This window comes from Muscardinus avellanarius (assembly GCF_963383645.1).
Source record: "Muscardinus avellanarius genome assembly, chromosome: 1".
Classification (NCBI taxonomy): Eukaryota; Metazoa; Chordata; class Mammalia; order Rodentia; family Gliridae; genus Muscardinus; species Muscardinus avellanarius.
The window spans coordinates 69,840,888-69,858,725 of record NC_137786.1 but is presented as its reverse complement, the minus strand read 5'-3'; the positions used below and the strand labels follow the sequence as shown (position 1 = coordinate 69,858,725).

The following is a 17,838-nucleotide window of genomic DNA, read 5'->3' as shown; positions in this document are numbered from 1 at the left end:
AAGTCAAGCATCTGTGGCCACGTAACATATGAATCCCTCAAACACTTCCATAGCACAGGGTGCAATGGGCTCCACTGCTTCATCTTCCTTCCCTGCTGTTTCCAATTCTATGGGAGTGGTGTTGAATACTGATGAGATAATACCTCTTTCAACCTCTGGCAGACATTTTAAAGCAATTTGTTCAAGTACCAAGTAACCAGTCTGCATTTTTGTGGGCAATTTGTGGATCAAATTTCCCATTATACTGATGGTATTTTGAGTTTTAAACATAAATATATAATGGCTTATCATGACCACAGTCTATCTCCTTTAATTTGATTTGTTCCATATGTAAATGTTTTTTAAAAATAAAAACTACAGATAGCATAAAAGATGCTTTTTTAGCACAGATATATGATACCAATTAATATTAAAATGAGTATAAGAGAAGTTAAAGACAAAAATTATCTTGTTTTTCTGTAGGGCTTTTTGGTATATAAACTCTGAATTTGTCTTATTATAATTATATTTATAATACTATGTAAATATATAGAATTGGAGATAAAAACTGAGAGCTAAAAGAGACTAAGACAAATATTTTACTTCATATGAGAAAAAAAGCCAGCCGGGCATGGTGGCACATGCCTGTAATCCTAGCATTTGGGAGGCTGAGACCAGAAGATCGCGGTTCGCGGACAGCCTCAGCTACTTAGTGAGGCCCTCCACAACTTAGTGAAAACCTGTTTCAAAATAAAGAAAATAAAAATAGCGCAAGGGGTGTAGCTTGAAGGTTGAATGCCCCTGGGTTCCATCCCCAACCCGCAAAAAAAATAAATAAATAAGCCAAATATAACCAGATGTCAGTAACTTAATTCTACATGGTTTGTATCAATTAATAAATTTTATTGAATATATGAAAAAATAATTTTGTTTTCATATACATACACGATTAGTTGTAAACCTCTTTGTTGTTTATCAGGTGGCCCCCTTATACTTATTAATATCCATATACAGCTAATGCAAGGGTTGCCCTAAAAAGACTAAGTAACATGCATGTTCATATGCTTTGAGCAATTAGCTACACTTAAAAATTGAAACTCTTCTACACTGAAAAAACTGAAACAACCCACACAATTATTTCAGGCATGACTCACACAAACATATACATATCTAAATGTCACTGTGAGGATATAAGTATTCACAACATAAAGTTTATTTCTTTTTATTGTCTTTTATACAATAGAATAATAGAAGCTACATATAAGGCCAGCCTAGATTATAAGTTAGTTGTGAAATTTCATAGTTGAACAGACACATAATTTTCTTCATCATTTAAAAATTAAGAGGCAAAGCTGAGAAGAGAAATGGCTTCTTTTGTTTTAACCAGTAGCCACATTACTTCATCTTCTAAAAATATTTATAGTATGAATTTTCAGTCAATCAAGAGAAATCATTTTCTAGTAGGAACTAAAACATATATCAACTGAAATATACACCATTCATTGATTCCAAGCAGGAAATTACTGTGGTAATTTTTATTTACTATTTTTTTCATTCATTTTTCAATCATCAATTAAGTTGAATTAATCTTTTCCTTATAAATAACTACTTACTAATGTTTGAAGTTTTGGGGTGGGGCTAGGGATTGAACTCAGGGCCTCTAATATGCTAAGCATGTGCTCTATCACTGAGCTACACCCCAGCCATATTTTATAAATAATACTGATATTAATTAATTATAATACAAATTACATTAATTTTTATTAATATCAATGCCCAATTACTGCCTATTTTTCATGGTGGTGTTACCAAGTACTAAAAGACCCCAAACTGTAAACATACTTGTATAATATATAATAGTGACTAATGACTTAGTTAAGTGATATTAAGCAAAGGTATAATTAATGATAAATTTTATTTAAAATATAGACTAGTTTACATATATATTGTAAATTTATAAATCATCCACTACAACAACATAATAATCCAAAGTGTTTATAATGCATATGCACTGCGTACGCACCGTTCTCGAACATCGTTCCAATCTCTCAGAAGCCTTTCATTTTCTTTCTGCAAGTGATCATTTTTGGCTTCATTTTTGGAGATGGTGTCCAGGCAGTAACTAATAAGTTCTCTAATGACCTCAGCTGGGCTTGCAACTTTCTCTAGGTTGAAGGAACCAAGTCTGAACTAAAATGAAAAGAAACCATGATTAACTGAAGGAGAATATAAAGATTGAGAGGTTCAGTTTTTGTTTTAATTTTTATTTTTTATAAGTGGAACATATTGAGAGTGGTGTACATTTACATTGTGCTTCATGCCCTTCCTCCTCCACTTCCCTCCCCCCCAATAGAGAGTGTCCAGGTTAATCATGTTGGATTTATGCTATTACACATATTCGTATGTAGCTCCTCCATTGAACAACCTCAATGAGAGGTTCAGTTTTAAACATAAACAATTTCCTGTGAGGGGGAAAAGTATAAGATTCAAATACAGTGTATTTATCATATAAACATACAAATAAAAAACTGAGATACTGCCTCCTTTCTTACTAAAGTTTATCATATAAATTAACACATAGCCTAAAAATTATCTTTTTAGTGGTAAGTCACTCTACCAGTTGTTAGCAAGCAACATAAATATTACATATACTATACCATCTGTTTGCCAAGGCCTAATTTTGTCACTCTGATCAGAATAAGAAAAGTAATCATACACCAGGACTTTTAAACTCTAGATTTTGTTAATTCAAATGGCAAATTGGAATAATTGCATACAACCTACTACTGAAGAAATATCAAAATTTTTGATAATAGTTAAAAGGTAGAGATTTGAGAAACTCATAAGCTTGAGGATACCACACAGTAATCAGTCTTTTATTTACAAGTTATAATTTATTGCCATAAATTACCAATAAGAATGTTAAGTGTCAAGCTAAAGTAGTTGAGATAGCTGCCATTCACTTAATTTTTCAAAAAGTTAAGACTAAAACATATAATTCCCCTATTAAGGAAGACTTTAAATAAAATAGTATAATACAATTTTTGTTATAGTTTTAGAATTATGAAGGGAACATAGATACTATCCATTTGCCTGATAAAAAAAGAAACAATGATTAGTAATAATAATTATAATTGACTTCAATGATAAATTAGACATAACAAATAAAGTAATAAAATAACTATTATATATATAGCCATTACACCTTCTAAAGTATAACTCCAGAAGAGAATATAAACTCATCTCATCTTCACTAAAAAGAAACTGTTACTATATCCATTTTATAGATTAGTAAATCAGATTCAGAGTACCTATTCAATATATTGACGGAGTTAAGTGAACACCAAAGTGACTATACTATGCTGTTATGCCACTTCCTAATATGAGAGTTTCTTAACTAGTCACCTAGTAAAGGGAAGAATCAGGTTCGGAACCTATAGTAATTCTGAAGAATGATTCTAACAGCACTGAGTAGATAGTAAAGAAGTAAAATTGAGGGTTTAAAAAATTTCATTTGGAGGGTTTTTTAAATCTCCAAATCATTCATTTCTATTATGCCACTTATCTAATAAGAACATTTCCAGAATGTACTACTTTTGTGAGTATGTCTATAGCTGTTACATAATGGACAGTTGTTGAGAATTATAAGACAAAACCCCATTATGCAATTTACAAATTAAACTATAAGTCACTGAAATAGAAATCCAGTGTTGGCTATTTGAGTGACATTTTACAAAAGAATTCAGTTTTTTTTTTTTGTAAACTTGTCTAAAACATTTTTAAAAGAGAAATTTATTACATTTGATATTGTAAATGTATTTTAAGCAGGGCTCAGTGGCACATACCTGTACTCCCAATACTTGGGATGCTGAGGTAGAAAAAGGCAGGATCCAAGCCAGCCTCAGCATCTTAGTGAACTGTTTCAAAATAAAAAATTAAAAGAGCTGAGCCGGGCATGGTGGCCCATGCTTGTTCAGGAGGCTGAGACCAGAGGATCACGGTTTGCGGACAGCCTCAGCTACTTAGCAAAGCCATTTGCAACTCAGAGATCCCGTTTCAACAATAAAAAGACGAAAATATAGGGCAGAGGGTGTAGCTGGGAGGTAGAAGGTCTCTGGGTTCTATCCCCAGTACTGGAAAAAAAAAAAAAAAAAGAGCTGGGGTGTATCTTGGAGGAAAAATACCTCTGAGTCCAATCCCATGAACCAAATAAAGATACACTTTTAGAGTACTTTAGCAGACTGAATATTACTGTTCCAGCCACAGAGATATTATGTATTTATACATATATATATATATATATATATATATATATATATAAAATATATTTCAACCCAAGCTTGCATCATCTATTCAGCCACTTAATGTGTTTTTCACACCTCTTCCCGTATCTTTTCTTAGGAAGCAAAAGAAATCAGGTAAAGAAAGATTTTTCTTTATTTCAATAAAAGACCCACATATATTAGACTCATATGTTTCCCCTAAATTAGGCAATTTGAGAAATAATTAACAAAAAAAAGACCTGGAAAGATTCTAAGGAATTTATTGAACTGAATGTATTTTGGACTATTTGTTATACTGGATATATTGTTTTCCCTAAGATTGGAATTAAATGGCCATGGACATTTGTAGTTTTCTCATATAATGATATATGAATCCATTAACATGTATAAGTTTAAATAAGAGTATTTTATTTGTATAAAGAAATAAATTGAAAGCAAATTTGAACACTGAGCTTTTGAGGTTTCTCTGACTGTAACACACATACAGAGTTAAAGACAAAGTCATATGTAGAAAAATACTTTTTGTGTGTGTGTGCGGGGGTACTGGGGATGGAACCCACGGGCATTCTGCCTCCGAGCTGCACCCCCAGACCTAATTTTTTATTCTTTATTTTAAAACAGTCTCACTAAGTTGCAGAGGGTCTCATTAAGTTGCTAAGGATGGCCAAGAACCTGTGATTCTCCTGTCTCAGCCTCTCAAGTACTGGGATTACAACAGTGCGTCACTGTGCCTGGCTAGAATATTACTTTTTAGGTTGACATAAATCAGAAAAAATTAAGCTCATTTTATTTTTAGACAATAGATTATATTATCAACAAAACATAAGTCCATAAAAATTATCTTGTATTCTCTTACTATCACAATTGTTGGGGAGCTTAACAAAAAGAAAGTTTTAGAAAAGAGTTTTTCATCACTTAAATGATTCAATATGCTAAATGGATATAGAATGCATCCACACTTTAATCTTAAATAAAACAGTTTGTAAAATGCAAGTGAAGAGATAAACACAAGACCAGCCCTCTTCATTTGTATCTTAGCTGACAAGGGTTGAAAGAGCTAATTCTAAATCACTAATCATAATTTCTAAGACAATATCATTCAAATGTATTTATTCAAAGTTCCAAAAAGAAAATTTAAATCATTTTAGCTATTCAGTATATATACTGAATTATAATTATGATGATACAAAATATTAGCATTTTCAGGTCATGCTATATTCTTTGATACTTTAAAGTATCATCCAAAGATTCATATTCTGGTCTTCAAATTGCAGAAGACATTGCATTTGAGGAAAGAAGGAAATGTTATCCTTTATTTGCTTGCTATTTTCTTGTTTGGTAGTAGAACTTGACAAGTATTTCCCTGCACTCCCTGTCACTCAACTCTTTTCAATCTCATCATACTTAGCCAATCCTAGCCTCTCAGTGTGTTTCTCCATCTCTACTCAGGTGTTAAGTGGTAATGTTCCTAGAATGATCCCTTGACCCATTTCTCATTTTACTCTGTAGAGTTATGTAGGGTTATTAATAACCACAGCCTCCCCTGTTATATATAAATTAAAAACTGACACACCTATATCTTTAGGTGGAGCCTTTCCTAAGCTCCAGACTGCATATCTGCTTAGTTTAACTTCATTTTGAAGTGGTCTTACCAGAATTTCCCACATGAACTTGATTGTTCACATCCAGTCCCGTTCACTAGTAAGCTGGTTCCTCCCTGCATTTTCTACTAGACACACCATTCATTCAGTTTACTTGAGTAGTCTAGCGTGTATAGAAATCAATCATAGCATTACAGAATTTACTGTTTTTTCTTGTTGTAGGCTAAAAGTTGCAAATAAACAAAGGCTAGATAATCTGAGCAAAGCCCTGTCTGAACTCCTGACCCACAGAAACCACAAGCTAATAAATATATGTGATTTTTAGCTGCTAAATTTGTAAAAGTATATTACTCAACAATATGTAACGAATCTAAATATGCTTTGATATTAATCCAAACAAAAAATCATCTTTCTGAATTAAAGCAAGTTTACCCTGGTTAGTAACAATTAGCCAAGTCTCTCATAATATTATCTAGGAAAATTAAAACAGTGAAATCTTTTCCTTCTCCATGATAAAATTCTGGTTCTTTTTCATAGGAAAATTTCAGATACTTAAGCCAGCTTCCCATCCCAACCCCCCAAAAGAAACATTAAACAGCACTTACTTGATAAAACAGCAAATATAAAATTTTTATAAAAAACTTAATGTGTTAACTCTAACTCCACTATTGGTTATCATAACTTAGTAAACTCAAAATTGATAATCCCCCCAAATTATAACAATAACCCTAAATCTTTGACTTAAGTAAAATGATAATACATGAATATGAGAAAATACTAATTTTATGTTTGGTTTATGAATTTATTTTTAAGAATTTTTTAAGCTGAATAATTTTATTTATTTATTTACTTATTTATTTATTTTGGTGGTACTGGGGTTCCTAGAAGACCTTCTGCCTCCGGACTACACTCCCAGATCTATTTTATTTTTGGAAACAGGGTCTCTTAAGCCAGCGCGGCTGGCTTCGAACCTGGGTGATCCTACTATCTCTGCCTCCTTTTCTTTGATAACCCATCACCTCACAATGCAGGCTGCTCCATTTCTATCTCATGAATTTCCCTGTTCAGAGCTGAGTGGACCAAGGTTAGACTAATGTGATCCCTGGGAACAAGTTAATGATGAATCAAGCCCATCTAGTTATCTGTGAAAAATGCAAATTGGTAAAAAGATTCATTATTGGGGTATAGTAAAATCCTATAAAACTAGTCACAAAAGACGTTTTTTGCCACAAGAACAAATTCAGTCTACAAACAGAAGCAAGAGGTTGGAGAAGATGCTTGAAAATTGAAGATGGTAACATATGACCCAATGTAAGTCACAGTTTTACTTAATCATTCCCCGTGTCTTACTTAATCTGCCACACTGTGTCTCCATAGTGTACTGCCCCAGCATAACCCATCCCTGGTATTTTCAAAGACACAACTGAGTAGTTTTCCAAAACCTTCACTTATTTGCCTCATATTTTTTTTAAAAAAAGAGCTGTTCTTATTATAGTAGAAGAATAATTTCTTCAACTTTCCCCAGATGTCATATTCCCAGAGATCCCATTCCACATCTTTCATGTCTTCATTCAGTACCTTGTTCTGAGAATATTCTGCGTGCTAAACACTTCAGAAAAAAAAATTCTAGATAATATGGAAAATAAAAAATGTTTTCATTCTTCATGATAACTTACTAGAAGGATAAGTGAATAATCAGCAATTGCACTAAAATATGATGAGTTATGCTGTGCTGTGGTAGTACACATAAAGGAATATACCCACTTCAAACCAAGACTGGAAGGCTGCATTAGAACTGCCATGCAAGGGGAGGAAGGAGCACATAAGCAGAAAGAGCAGCAGACTCAAAGGCCCAGAGCTGTGCATAATTATGGCGCATCTGAATCACTGGAAAAACACAGCTGAGAAACACAGACCAAGATGGGAAGCAGCCAACTGCACATCTGAAGAAGCAAAACAAGACTAATCCATTATGCCTTACCAAAAAAGTTAAAGTCAATTACTCTTTCTTCAGAACTTTCAAACTCTTATGTTTCACTACACTTTTTCTTATCAACATTTAAATTAGTGCAAAAATATTAAAAGTCTCTTTTAATTAAAAAATTAAAAATGCCTTAACATTACTGTCTTTCTTTGTCTCATCTCTCTACATTCTCCACTGAAATTCTCTCAAGCAAGTGCATCACCAACTTTCATTTTCAAAACCAAATGATATTCACAGTTTTTATTCTACTTACTTTGGCTTGACTTCTATGACACAAAACTTGCCTGGTTTACATCCTATATGCCTTACTCTCCTTATCAGCATTTCTCTTGGACTCCTATTTTTGTGAGAGTTCCCTAATGACTAGGTGCATTTTTACTCTCAACTCATCTTCTTTCCCCCCTTTCTCTCCCTGAATGATCTCACTTACTCTTGTACTTTCATCTGTCAAAACATTGATAACTTCCAAGTGTGTATTGCTAGTCCAGATCAGTATTCTGAGCTTCAAACCCATATACTAAGCCATCTACTGCATGTCTCCATTTGGATATCTCAGAAGCTGCTATAAACCTGCTTTGCTTATAATAAACAAACCTCTGTCCATCTATCTAGTAGCTCAAATTGAAATCAATAACATCACCCATGATTTGGGTTTATTTTTCTTATTACTTTGTCTACTCTACATCTGAAATAGTTTAAATCTGTCCTCTTATCTCTTATCTGGATTGCTCCTATCTTAGTTCTGGTCCCATTACCTGCCATTTAGATTAAGGTGACAGCCTTCCAATTACACTTCCTGCCTTTCCTAGTCTCTTGTTTCATTCCTCTCCATTCACTGGAGTGTTCTTTTCAAATGTAAATCTGATTATGTCAATCCTGGTTTAAGATTCTAAGGCCTTCCCAAAGCCTATAAGGTAAGGCCCTTCTCTGTTGTAGCCTACTTATCCTTGAAGTTTGATTTTTCTTTCATAGCTACCCACTTCAAAGCCCATGATCCACTTTCCTAAAATATTTGTAGTCCTTCACCCCAACCTATCTTCATGCTCTTTTCTCGTGCTTTTGTATGATGCTGAAAAAAAAAAAATCTACCATACTTAAGCCATACCACTCTGAAACTTTCAGAATTATTTATATTTGGTAATTTTAATGATTCTTAATATAAAAAATACCTTTTTGCAGGGAAAACTCAATAACTGCTATATAAAATATTTTGCATTAATTATGTTGCTCAATAGTTTCATCTGGTGAGACTAGGATCCATATCTTCTAAAAACAATATTCTATTATTTACAGGAAAATTGATAGAATTAGAAAATATTATGCTAAGTGAAATCAGCCAGTCTCAAAAAGTCAAGGGTTGTATGTTTTCTCTCATGTTCAGAAGCTAGGAAGAAAATAAAAAGCATAAAAGAAGAGACTTCGGACAAAGGAGAAACAGGATGGAGGAAAGGAGGTGGGGAGGGAAAAACACAGCACTGAAGAAGGAAACAGTTCAAAGGTTCCATTAAGTCCACATGAGGTTTCACTACCAATCTCACACATATATGAAGAGGGAGAAAGGGGAGCAGAAGTGGGAGATAAACAGGGAATTACACTAAGTGCTGTGTGCATGTACTATGTGTCACTTTGAATCTCACTGTGATGTACTAATAAATGCATGAGCAAAAGTTTTTAAAAAAATCGAAATCAATAAAAAGGGTTTTAATGAACAAGCTGATAATTTTATTGGTTTATCGTTTAAAAGACATTGAAAGCAATGCAATAAATGCCCTTTCCTGGAACAGAGAAAAAATCATAATTATGGTTTATGTTTTTATAAAACTAAAGCTATTCCGAAACACATTTTTCTCTCTCTCTCGTTTTTTTTTTTTTGCGCCACTCTTTTAAAGTCCCTGCATTTATTCAAGTTTTTTCTGTTTTAACTAAAACCTACCTCAAAGAGAGTTTCAAAATAAGAGAACAATAATCAACTTATAGACAAATTAGAAAAACTATATTTTTAAAATTTCCCCTCTCACTAAGTATCTAGAAGGAAGGAAATGGAGAAGGGGGGAAGAGACCAAGTACGGTGTGAATATATGCCATTGTCAACATGATCTACGTTATGATGTGAGACTATAGTGCACCAATAAAAAATTAAAATAAAATTCCCCCTCCACTTTTATGGAAACAATATTGAAAGCCAGTTATAGAAACAAAACATGAATGGGACCGGATCAACTTGCTGGAGTAAAATCTTTATTATGCCTATCATATCTGCTAATCAGCATTTTATTTTATTTTTTTTATTTATTTTTTTTCATATTTATTTTTAATTGGTGCACTGTATTCATACATCATAGTGGGATACATACTTTTGTAGACATACATGCACACATTGCCCAGTCAGCCCCCACCCGATCCCCACCCCGTTCTCTCCCTATCCCCCCCTCCTATGCTTGGCTTAGTAGTTGACATCTAGTATTATAGCAATTTATCCAAAATTAAAAATGATAATCTCACATAAGAGTTTCATTTGTCTGATACCAAGCTTTTGATGACTTAAAGATAACATTTCAATATTTCTTTTTGCTTTCTTTCTTACCAGAGAATCTATTTTTTTCTATTTTTTAGGTGAAACTATCATATATTTATATATTTATTTTTCAGAAAAAAAATCTATCCTAATATGGAATATGGACTCTAGGTACCCACAACGATCTTGAAAAAGAACAAAGCTAGAAGATGTATATTTTCTGATTTCAAACCATATAAAGCTACAATTATTGAAACAGTGTAGTACTATTCTAAAGGCAGATATATAAACCATTGGAGTTAAATAAAAGCCTAGAGCTAAATTCTTCCCTATATTGTCAAGTTATTTTTGACAAGATTTCCACGAACATTTGGTGGTAGAAATAATAGTCTTTTAACTAAATATTGTTGAAAAATAATAATTACATGGAAAAGAATAAAATTGGACCTTTACCTAATCCCATATACAAATATTAACTCAAAATAGATAAAAGACCTAAATATAAATCTTAAGACTAAATTTTTAGGAGAAAATCTGGGTCATAAAACCTCACAACATTGAAATTGGCAGTGATTTCTTGTTTATGATTTCAATGGCACAGTCAACAGAAGAGTATACAAACTCCCTAAAAAATAAAAAACATATTGTATATCCAAAGACAATGTAAACAGAGTTAACAGTTACTAATAGAATGGGATAAAATATTTCCAAATGCTATATCTGATGGTATATTAATATTCCAACTAGTAATCCTAAAAATTAACAACAATAAAGGCAAACAATACCCTTTAGAGATAGGTAACAAACTAACATAAATAATGAATCTCCACAGATAACCAATCTTAGTTGTCTGTTGGATGGAAAATCTTGTTTCTCTGGTTCTGGTGTGTGTTACCTATTTCTTCTTTGTAGTTAATCTCTTTGAGTATTTTCTCTAGTGCTGGTTTTGAAGACATAAATTCCTTCAGTTTCTGTTTGTCATGGAAGCTTCTTATTTCTCCATCTAATTTGATAGAAAGTTTTGCTGGGTAGGAAATTTTTGGCTGGAAGTTGTTTTCTTTCAGAATTGGGAATATGTTACTCCAAGCCCTTCTGGCTCTCATAACTTGGTTTGGGAAGTCTGGAGTGATTCTAATTGGTTTGCCTCTGAATGTCACTTGCCCCTTTGCTTTTGTTGCCTTTAAGATTCTCTGCTTGGCTTCCACATTGGTCATTTTGACAATTATGTGGCGTGGGGATCCTCTTCTCCGATCCTGTCTAAAGGGAGTTCTATACGTTTCCTGGACCTGCGTATCGACCTCTTGCTCTATGTCTGGAAAATTTTCTGCTATTACTTCCTTGAAGAGATTGTTGATCCCTTTAGTTTCACTTTCTTTTCCCTTCTCTATTCCAATTATTCTTAGGTTAGCTCTCTTAAAATTGGCCCATATTTCTTCAATATCAGATTCCTGCTGTCGGATATTTTTTCCTAGATTAGAAACTATGCGTTCATTTTTGGAATGATCATCTTCTAAGAGCGAGATTCTGTTCTCCATGTGTTCTAATCGGTTGTTTGTGCTTTGAATTGAGGCCTTTACTTCATTAATTGCATCCTTTATCTCTTTTTGGCTCTCTCTGAGTTCTTTTCGAAGCACCTCTATTATTTCTACAGTTATTTTCCTGATTTGATCTTCTAGAAATCTCTGATATTCTGTTTTATCGGGTTCTGATGTTGTGGGGTTGTGAGCATTAATTGCTCCAGTATTATTCCTCTTTCCCATGATTTCGGAAGTTTGTGCCTTCTCTGGGTTCTTCCCTTGGGTCACTATGACTTCACTTAAGGTGTTCTGGATCTCGAGTCAGTAGTATCTCAGACCCCACTACTCCTTTACTGGGTTTTATCACAGAGTCTCCGACCCAGAGAGTCGATAGAGGCTGCTTTAGACCGTGGGGGGTGCCAGGTTGCACGTTCTCCTATGGTGTGATATCACTGCCACCGCCCCTCTCCCACTGGGTCAAGTCCCAGTGAGTACAGTACTGGGATTTCTCCGCTGTGGCCCGCAATTTGACTCACTGTTCTTGAGTACGCAGATGTAGCTGTAGTGAATTCGGTGCTGCTGCCGCCAGTGGCAATATGGCGCCGCTGCTACACCCTCGGCTGTTGGGCTGGCGTTTTTTTTTTTCTTGGTTTTGATTTCCACTCTGAATCCCTGCAGCGTGTGCTGAGCTCAGACATTGGGAGCTTTAGATGTCCTCTGCGCCGAGAAATCCCGCCTGGCTGTTCCACAGCTGCTCCCCTCGGCTTGCTGTGGCCGTCCCGTGAATTCGCCGGTGCTGCGGCAGTATGGCGCTGCTGCCGCGTCTGCCGCGTCCTCGGGCGTGAAGCTGCGTCCTCGGGCGTGAGGATCTCCTCTGTGGCTCTGTTCTCAGTCCGCTTTCTCTCTGGAGCCTGGTGATTTTTTTTGTTTCTCTGGTGATGTTGTTTTCTGGCTTTGAAAGGCGCTGATTTTGTGGTAATGAATATTTGTTCTTAGCGGGGCTCTTAAGCCCCGCTTTTCTCGGTCGCCATCTTCCCGGAAGTGCTAATCAGCATTTTAATTAATTGTAATATTAAATCAAAAGAATTATAAATATTTTGCCTAGAAACTAATTATAGATTTATTAAACTCAATATCAGAGTGATTTCCCAATATTTCATTTACCTATTTTCTCATAAAATCATTTCTAAATACAAGAAACCTTGCAAATTAGCTTAAGTAAGGAAGAAATCATGTTATAAAACATGTCCCTAGGGACCCACAAAACCTCCTCCTCTATGGGACGAGTCAGAAAAGCCTCAAATCCTGCACTATATGTCAAATTATCTTGCTTTATTTTTCTCTTAACACTTTTACCAACTAAAATAACCTTGGCTATGTGCATTATATATTTTAGTTCTACCCATCCACTCACAATGGAAAAGTATAAGAAAGGTGTCTATCTTCTGTCTATCTATCTATCTATCTATCTAGATTTTTTTGCAGGTCTGGGGATGGAACCCAGGGTCACTTTACCTCCGAGCTACACCCTCTGCCCTATTTTTTATTCTTTATTTTGAAACAGGATCTTTGGGGTGAACCCAGTCATCAAAGATCGACTACCAGTCCATATTAGGTCGTCTTCTGGTAATTTCCAGACTCTGGGTTTATCCGAGGAACTGTGCCCCGAGTGGCTCATTTTTTATGTACAAAAGTTTGTCCACCATATGAGTTAGGTACTGGTTTTTGCTGGACTGAGATGGGAACGCTGGATCTTAGAATGTTGACAGCTCTCAATAACTTTTACAAACAATCTGGTAAATGGTCAGAGGTTCTATATGTACAGGTTTTTCTGTGCCTGGGTTCCTGGCTTTTCTTTTTTTTTTTTTTTTTAGGGGAATAATCTTTTTTTAAATTTTTTATTGGTGCACTGTATTCATACATCATAGTGGGATACAAACTTTGGTAGACATACATGCACACATCACCCAGTCAGCCCCCACCCAATCCCCCCCCCTTTTCCCTCCCCATCCCTCCTTCCCATGCTTGGCTTAGTGGTTGACATCTAGTATTATAGCAATTTATCCAAAAGTAAAAATGATAATCTCACATAAGAGTTTCATTTGTCTGATACCAAGCTTTTGATAACTTAAAGATAACATTTCAATATATCCTTTTGCTTTCTTTCTTACCAGAGAATATTTTTTCTTTTCTTTTTTTTAGGTGAAACTATCATATATTTATATATTTATTTTTCAGAAAAGAGGGTATCCTAATATAGAATATGGACTCAAGATACCCAAAACGATCTCAAAAAAGAACAAAGCAAGAAGATATATATTTTTTCTGATTTCAAATCATATAAAGCTACAATAATTGAAACAGTGTAGTACTGTTCTAAAGGCAGATATATAAACCATTGGAGTTAAATAAAAGCCTAGAGATAAATTCTTCCATATATTGTCAAGTTATGTTTGACAATGTTTCCACGAACATTTGGTGGAGGAAATAATAATCTTTTAGCTAAATATTGTTGAAAAATAATAATTACATGAAAAATAATAAAATTGGACCCTTACCTAACACCATATACAAATACTAACTCAAAATAGATAAAAGACCTAAATATAAATCTTAAGACTATAAACTTTTAGAAGAAAATATGGGTCATAAAACCTCACAACACTGAAATTGGCAGTGATTTCTTGGATATGATTTCAATGGCGCAGGCAACAGAAGAGTATACAAACTCCCTAAAAAATAAAAAAAAATATTGTATATCCAAAGAAAATGTAAACAGAGTCAAAAGTTACTGATTGAATGGAATAAAATATTTCTAAATGCTATATCTGAAGGTATATTAATATTCCAACTAGAAATCCTAAAAATTAACAACAATAAAAGCAAACAATAAAATTTAGACATAGGTAAAAGACTAACATGAGTAATGAATCTCCACAGATAACCAATCTTAGTTGTCTGTTGGATGGAAAATCTTGTTTCTCTGGTTCTGGTGTGTGTTACCTATTTCTTCTTTGTAGTTAATCTCTTTGAGTATTTTCTCTAGTGCTGGTTTTGAAGACATAAATTCCTTCAGTTTCTGTTTGTCATGGAAGCTTCTTATTTCTCCATCTAATTTGATAGAAAGTTTTGCTGGGTAGGAAATATTTGGCTGGAAGTTGTTTTCTTTCAGAGTTTGGAATATGTTACTCCAAGCCCTTCTGGCTTTCATAACTTGGTTTGGGAAGTCTGGAGTGATTCTAATTGGTTTGCCTCTGAATGTCACTTGGCCCTTTGTTTTTGTTGTCTTTAATATTCACTGCTTGGCTTCCACAGTGGTCATTTTGACAATTATGTGGCATGAGGATCCTCTTCTCCGATCCTGTCTAGAGGGAGTTCTATAAGTTTCCTGGACCTGTGTATCGACCTCTTGCTCTGTTTGGAAAATTTTCTGCTATTACTTCCTTGAAGAGATTGTTGATCCCTTTGGTTTCACTTTCTTTTCCCTCCTCTATTCCAATTATTCTTAGGTTAGCTCTCTTAAAATGGGCCCATATTTCTTCACTGTCAGATTCCTGCTGTCGGATATTTTTTTCTAGATTAGAAACTATGCGTTCATTTTTGGATTGCTCATCTTCTAAGAGCGAGATTCTATTCTCCATGTGGTCTATTCGGTTGTTTGTACTTTGAATTGAGGCCTTTACTTCATTAATTGCATACTTTATCTCTTTTTGGCTCTCTCTGAATTCTTTTCGAAGCACCTCTATTATTTCTACAGTTATTTTCCTGATTTGATCTTCTAGAAATCTCTGATTTTCTGTTTTATCGGGTTCTGATGTTGTGGGGTTGTGGGCATTCATTGCTCCATTATTATTCCTCTTTCCCATGATTTCAGAAGTTTGTGCCTTCTCTGGGTTCTTCCCTTGGGTCACTATGACTCCACTTAAGGTGCTCTGGATCTCGAGTCCGTAGTATCTCAGACCCCACTACTCCTTTACTGGGTTGTATCACAGAGTCTCCAACCCAGAGAGTCGATAGAGGCTGCTTTAGACTGTGGGGGGTGCCAGGTTGGGCGTTCTCCTATGGTGTGATATCTCTGCCACCGCCACTCCCCCACTGGGTCAAGTCCCTGGGAGTGCAGTACTGGGATTTCTCCTCTGGGGCCCGCAATTTGACTCACTGTTGTTGAGTACACAGATGGAGGTGTCGTGGACTCGGTGAATTTGCTGCTGCTGCTGCCGCTGTTAGCAATATGGTGCCGCTGCCACACCCTCGGCCATGAGGCTGGCGTATTTCTCCTCTCGTTTTGAGCTCCGCTCTGATTCCCTGCAGTGTGTGCTGAGCTCAGCCACTGGGAGCTTTAGATGCTCCCTGCGCCGAAAAATCCCACCCGGCTGTTCCGCAGCAGCTCACCTGGGCTCGCTGTAGCTGTCCGGTGAACTCGCCGCTGCCACCGGCAGTAAGGCACTGCTGCCGCATCCTCAGGCGTGAGGCCGGTGTATCTCCTCTGTTGCTCTGAGCTTTGTTCTGAGTCCCCTTCCTCTCTGGAGTCTGGTGATTTTTTTGTTTCTCTGGTGATGGTGTTTTCTGGCTGTGAAAGGCGCTGATTTTGTGGTAATGGAGATTAGTTGTTAGCGGGGTTCTTAAGCCCCGCTTTTCTCGGTCGCCATCTTCCTGGAAGTCCCGTTACTGGCTTTTCTCCCCTCCCAACTCTACTGCCCGAATGATGCTGCCTGGGGATTCCCGCCAGCAGTAGCCACCATCTTTGTCACCACGTGGCAACTCACAGGCACCACCTGGTCTTTCTGGCTCACAGGCCTGCAATTCTGCTGACTCACAGCCGCCATTTTCTGATGACACGTGGATGCTGGAATCTGACCCGGCTGAGTTACAGGCCCCATTTCCTGAGGACCCTGACCCACAAGACCTCTCCTTACCCCTGCAGTCACCATCTTGCTCTGGGGAAGCCTCCCACTCTAACCCACTCCTTTATCCCCCATCTTCCTCCCTTAAGGGACCAACCCTTACCTCCCCCTCGCCTAACCCTGTAGGTCACCATACCCATTCCAGAGACCACCCCCTTCTCTCTTGGCCCTGCTTTGTGAGGTGGCTGATGCAGAAAGTGTAGTCCATGTCCATGTTCCTTTTTCTCATCCTGACCATACCCAACTTGAAAAGTCACTGGGTTCTTTTTCTGACAATCCTTCTGGTTTTATTAAGGAATTCCAAAATATTGTACAAGCATATGATTTAACTTGCCGGGATCTTCATGGCATTTTAACCTCTTCTTTAACTCCAGACGAACTCAATCATATTCTGAAGGCTGCCAGGGAATGGGCCGACCAGGCTCACCTAACCAATTAATTCACAGCTCCCTACCAGTACAGCTGCAGTTCCCTCCGAGGACCCTCACTGGAATTTGATGATGGCGATGAGGGAACAAAAAAAAAAATCACATGATACTATACCTTCTTGATGGTATGAGATAGCTCCCCTAAAGCGGCTAATTATGATGAGCTTAAAGAAAAAGCCAGCTGTTTTTCTTAATTGGTTACAAGAGACTTTTACCCACTATACCCGCGTAGATTCATCCTCTGAGGCAGGTTCAGTAGTACTGGCAACCCATTTTATTGGGCAATCAGCCCCTGATATTTGGAGAAAATTTAGAAAGGCTGAGGATGGTCCTCAAACTCCTATCTGAGATTTGGTAAACATGGCATTTAAAGTTTTTAATTCCATGAGGAACAGGCAGAAGTGGAGCATACACTCTGATTTCACCAGATGGCAGATTTACAGGCCCAGGCCCTGGTAGTAGCCCTGCGGCCAGCTGAGGACAGTCAGCCCTCGGGGCAATGAGCACCACCTAGAGGAGGACAACAGCAATGGCAGCCACCTCCAGGAGCCTGTTTCAAGTGTGGAGCCACTGGTCACTGGGCATGCAGTTTCCCCCAGCCACGTCCACCCACCAGGCAGTGCCTGG

At 36.4% G+C, this 17,838-nt stretch overlaps 1 protein-coding gene across 1 annotated transcript in view; it reads right to left on the bottom strand.

Annotated features, from left to right (window-relative positions):
* Positions 1-17,838, bottom strand: part of XRCC4 (X-ray repair cross complementing 4) — a gene marked incomplete at both ends in the record, with an annotated part of 115,905 nt that overhangs the window by 46,354 nt on the left and 51,713 nt on the right. Inside the window, one exon of the mRNA XM_080710196.1 lies at positions 2,003-2,169. Coding sequence (XP_080566322.1) covers positions 2,003-2,169 — 167 coding nt within the window. The remainder of the gene's footprint in view (positions 1-2,002; positions 2,170-17,838) is intronic.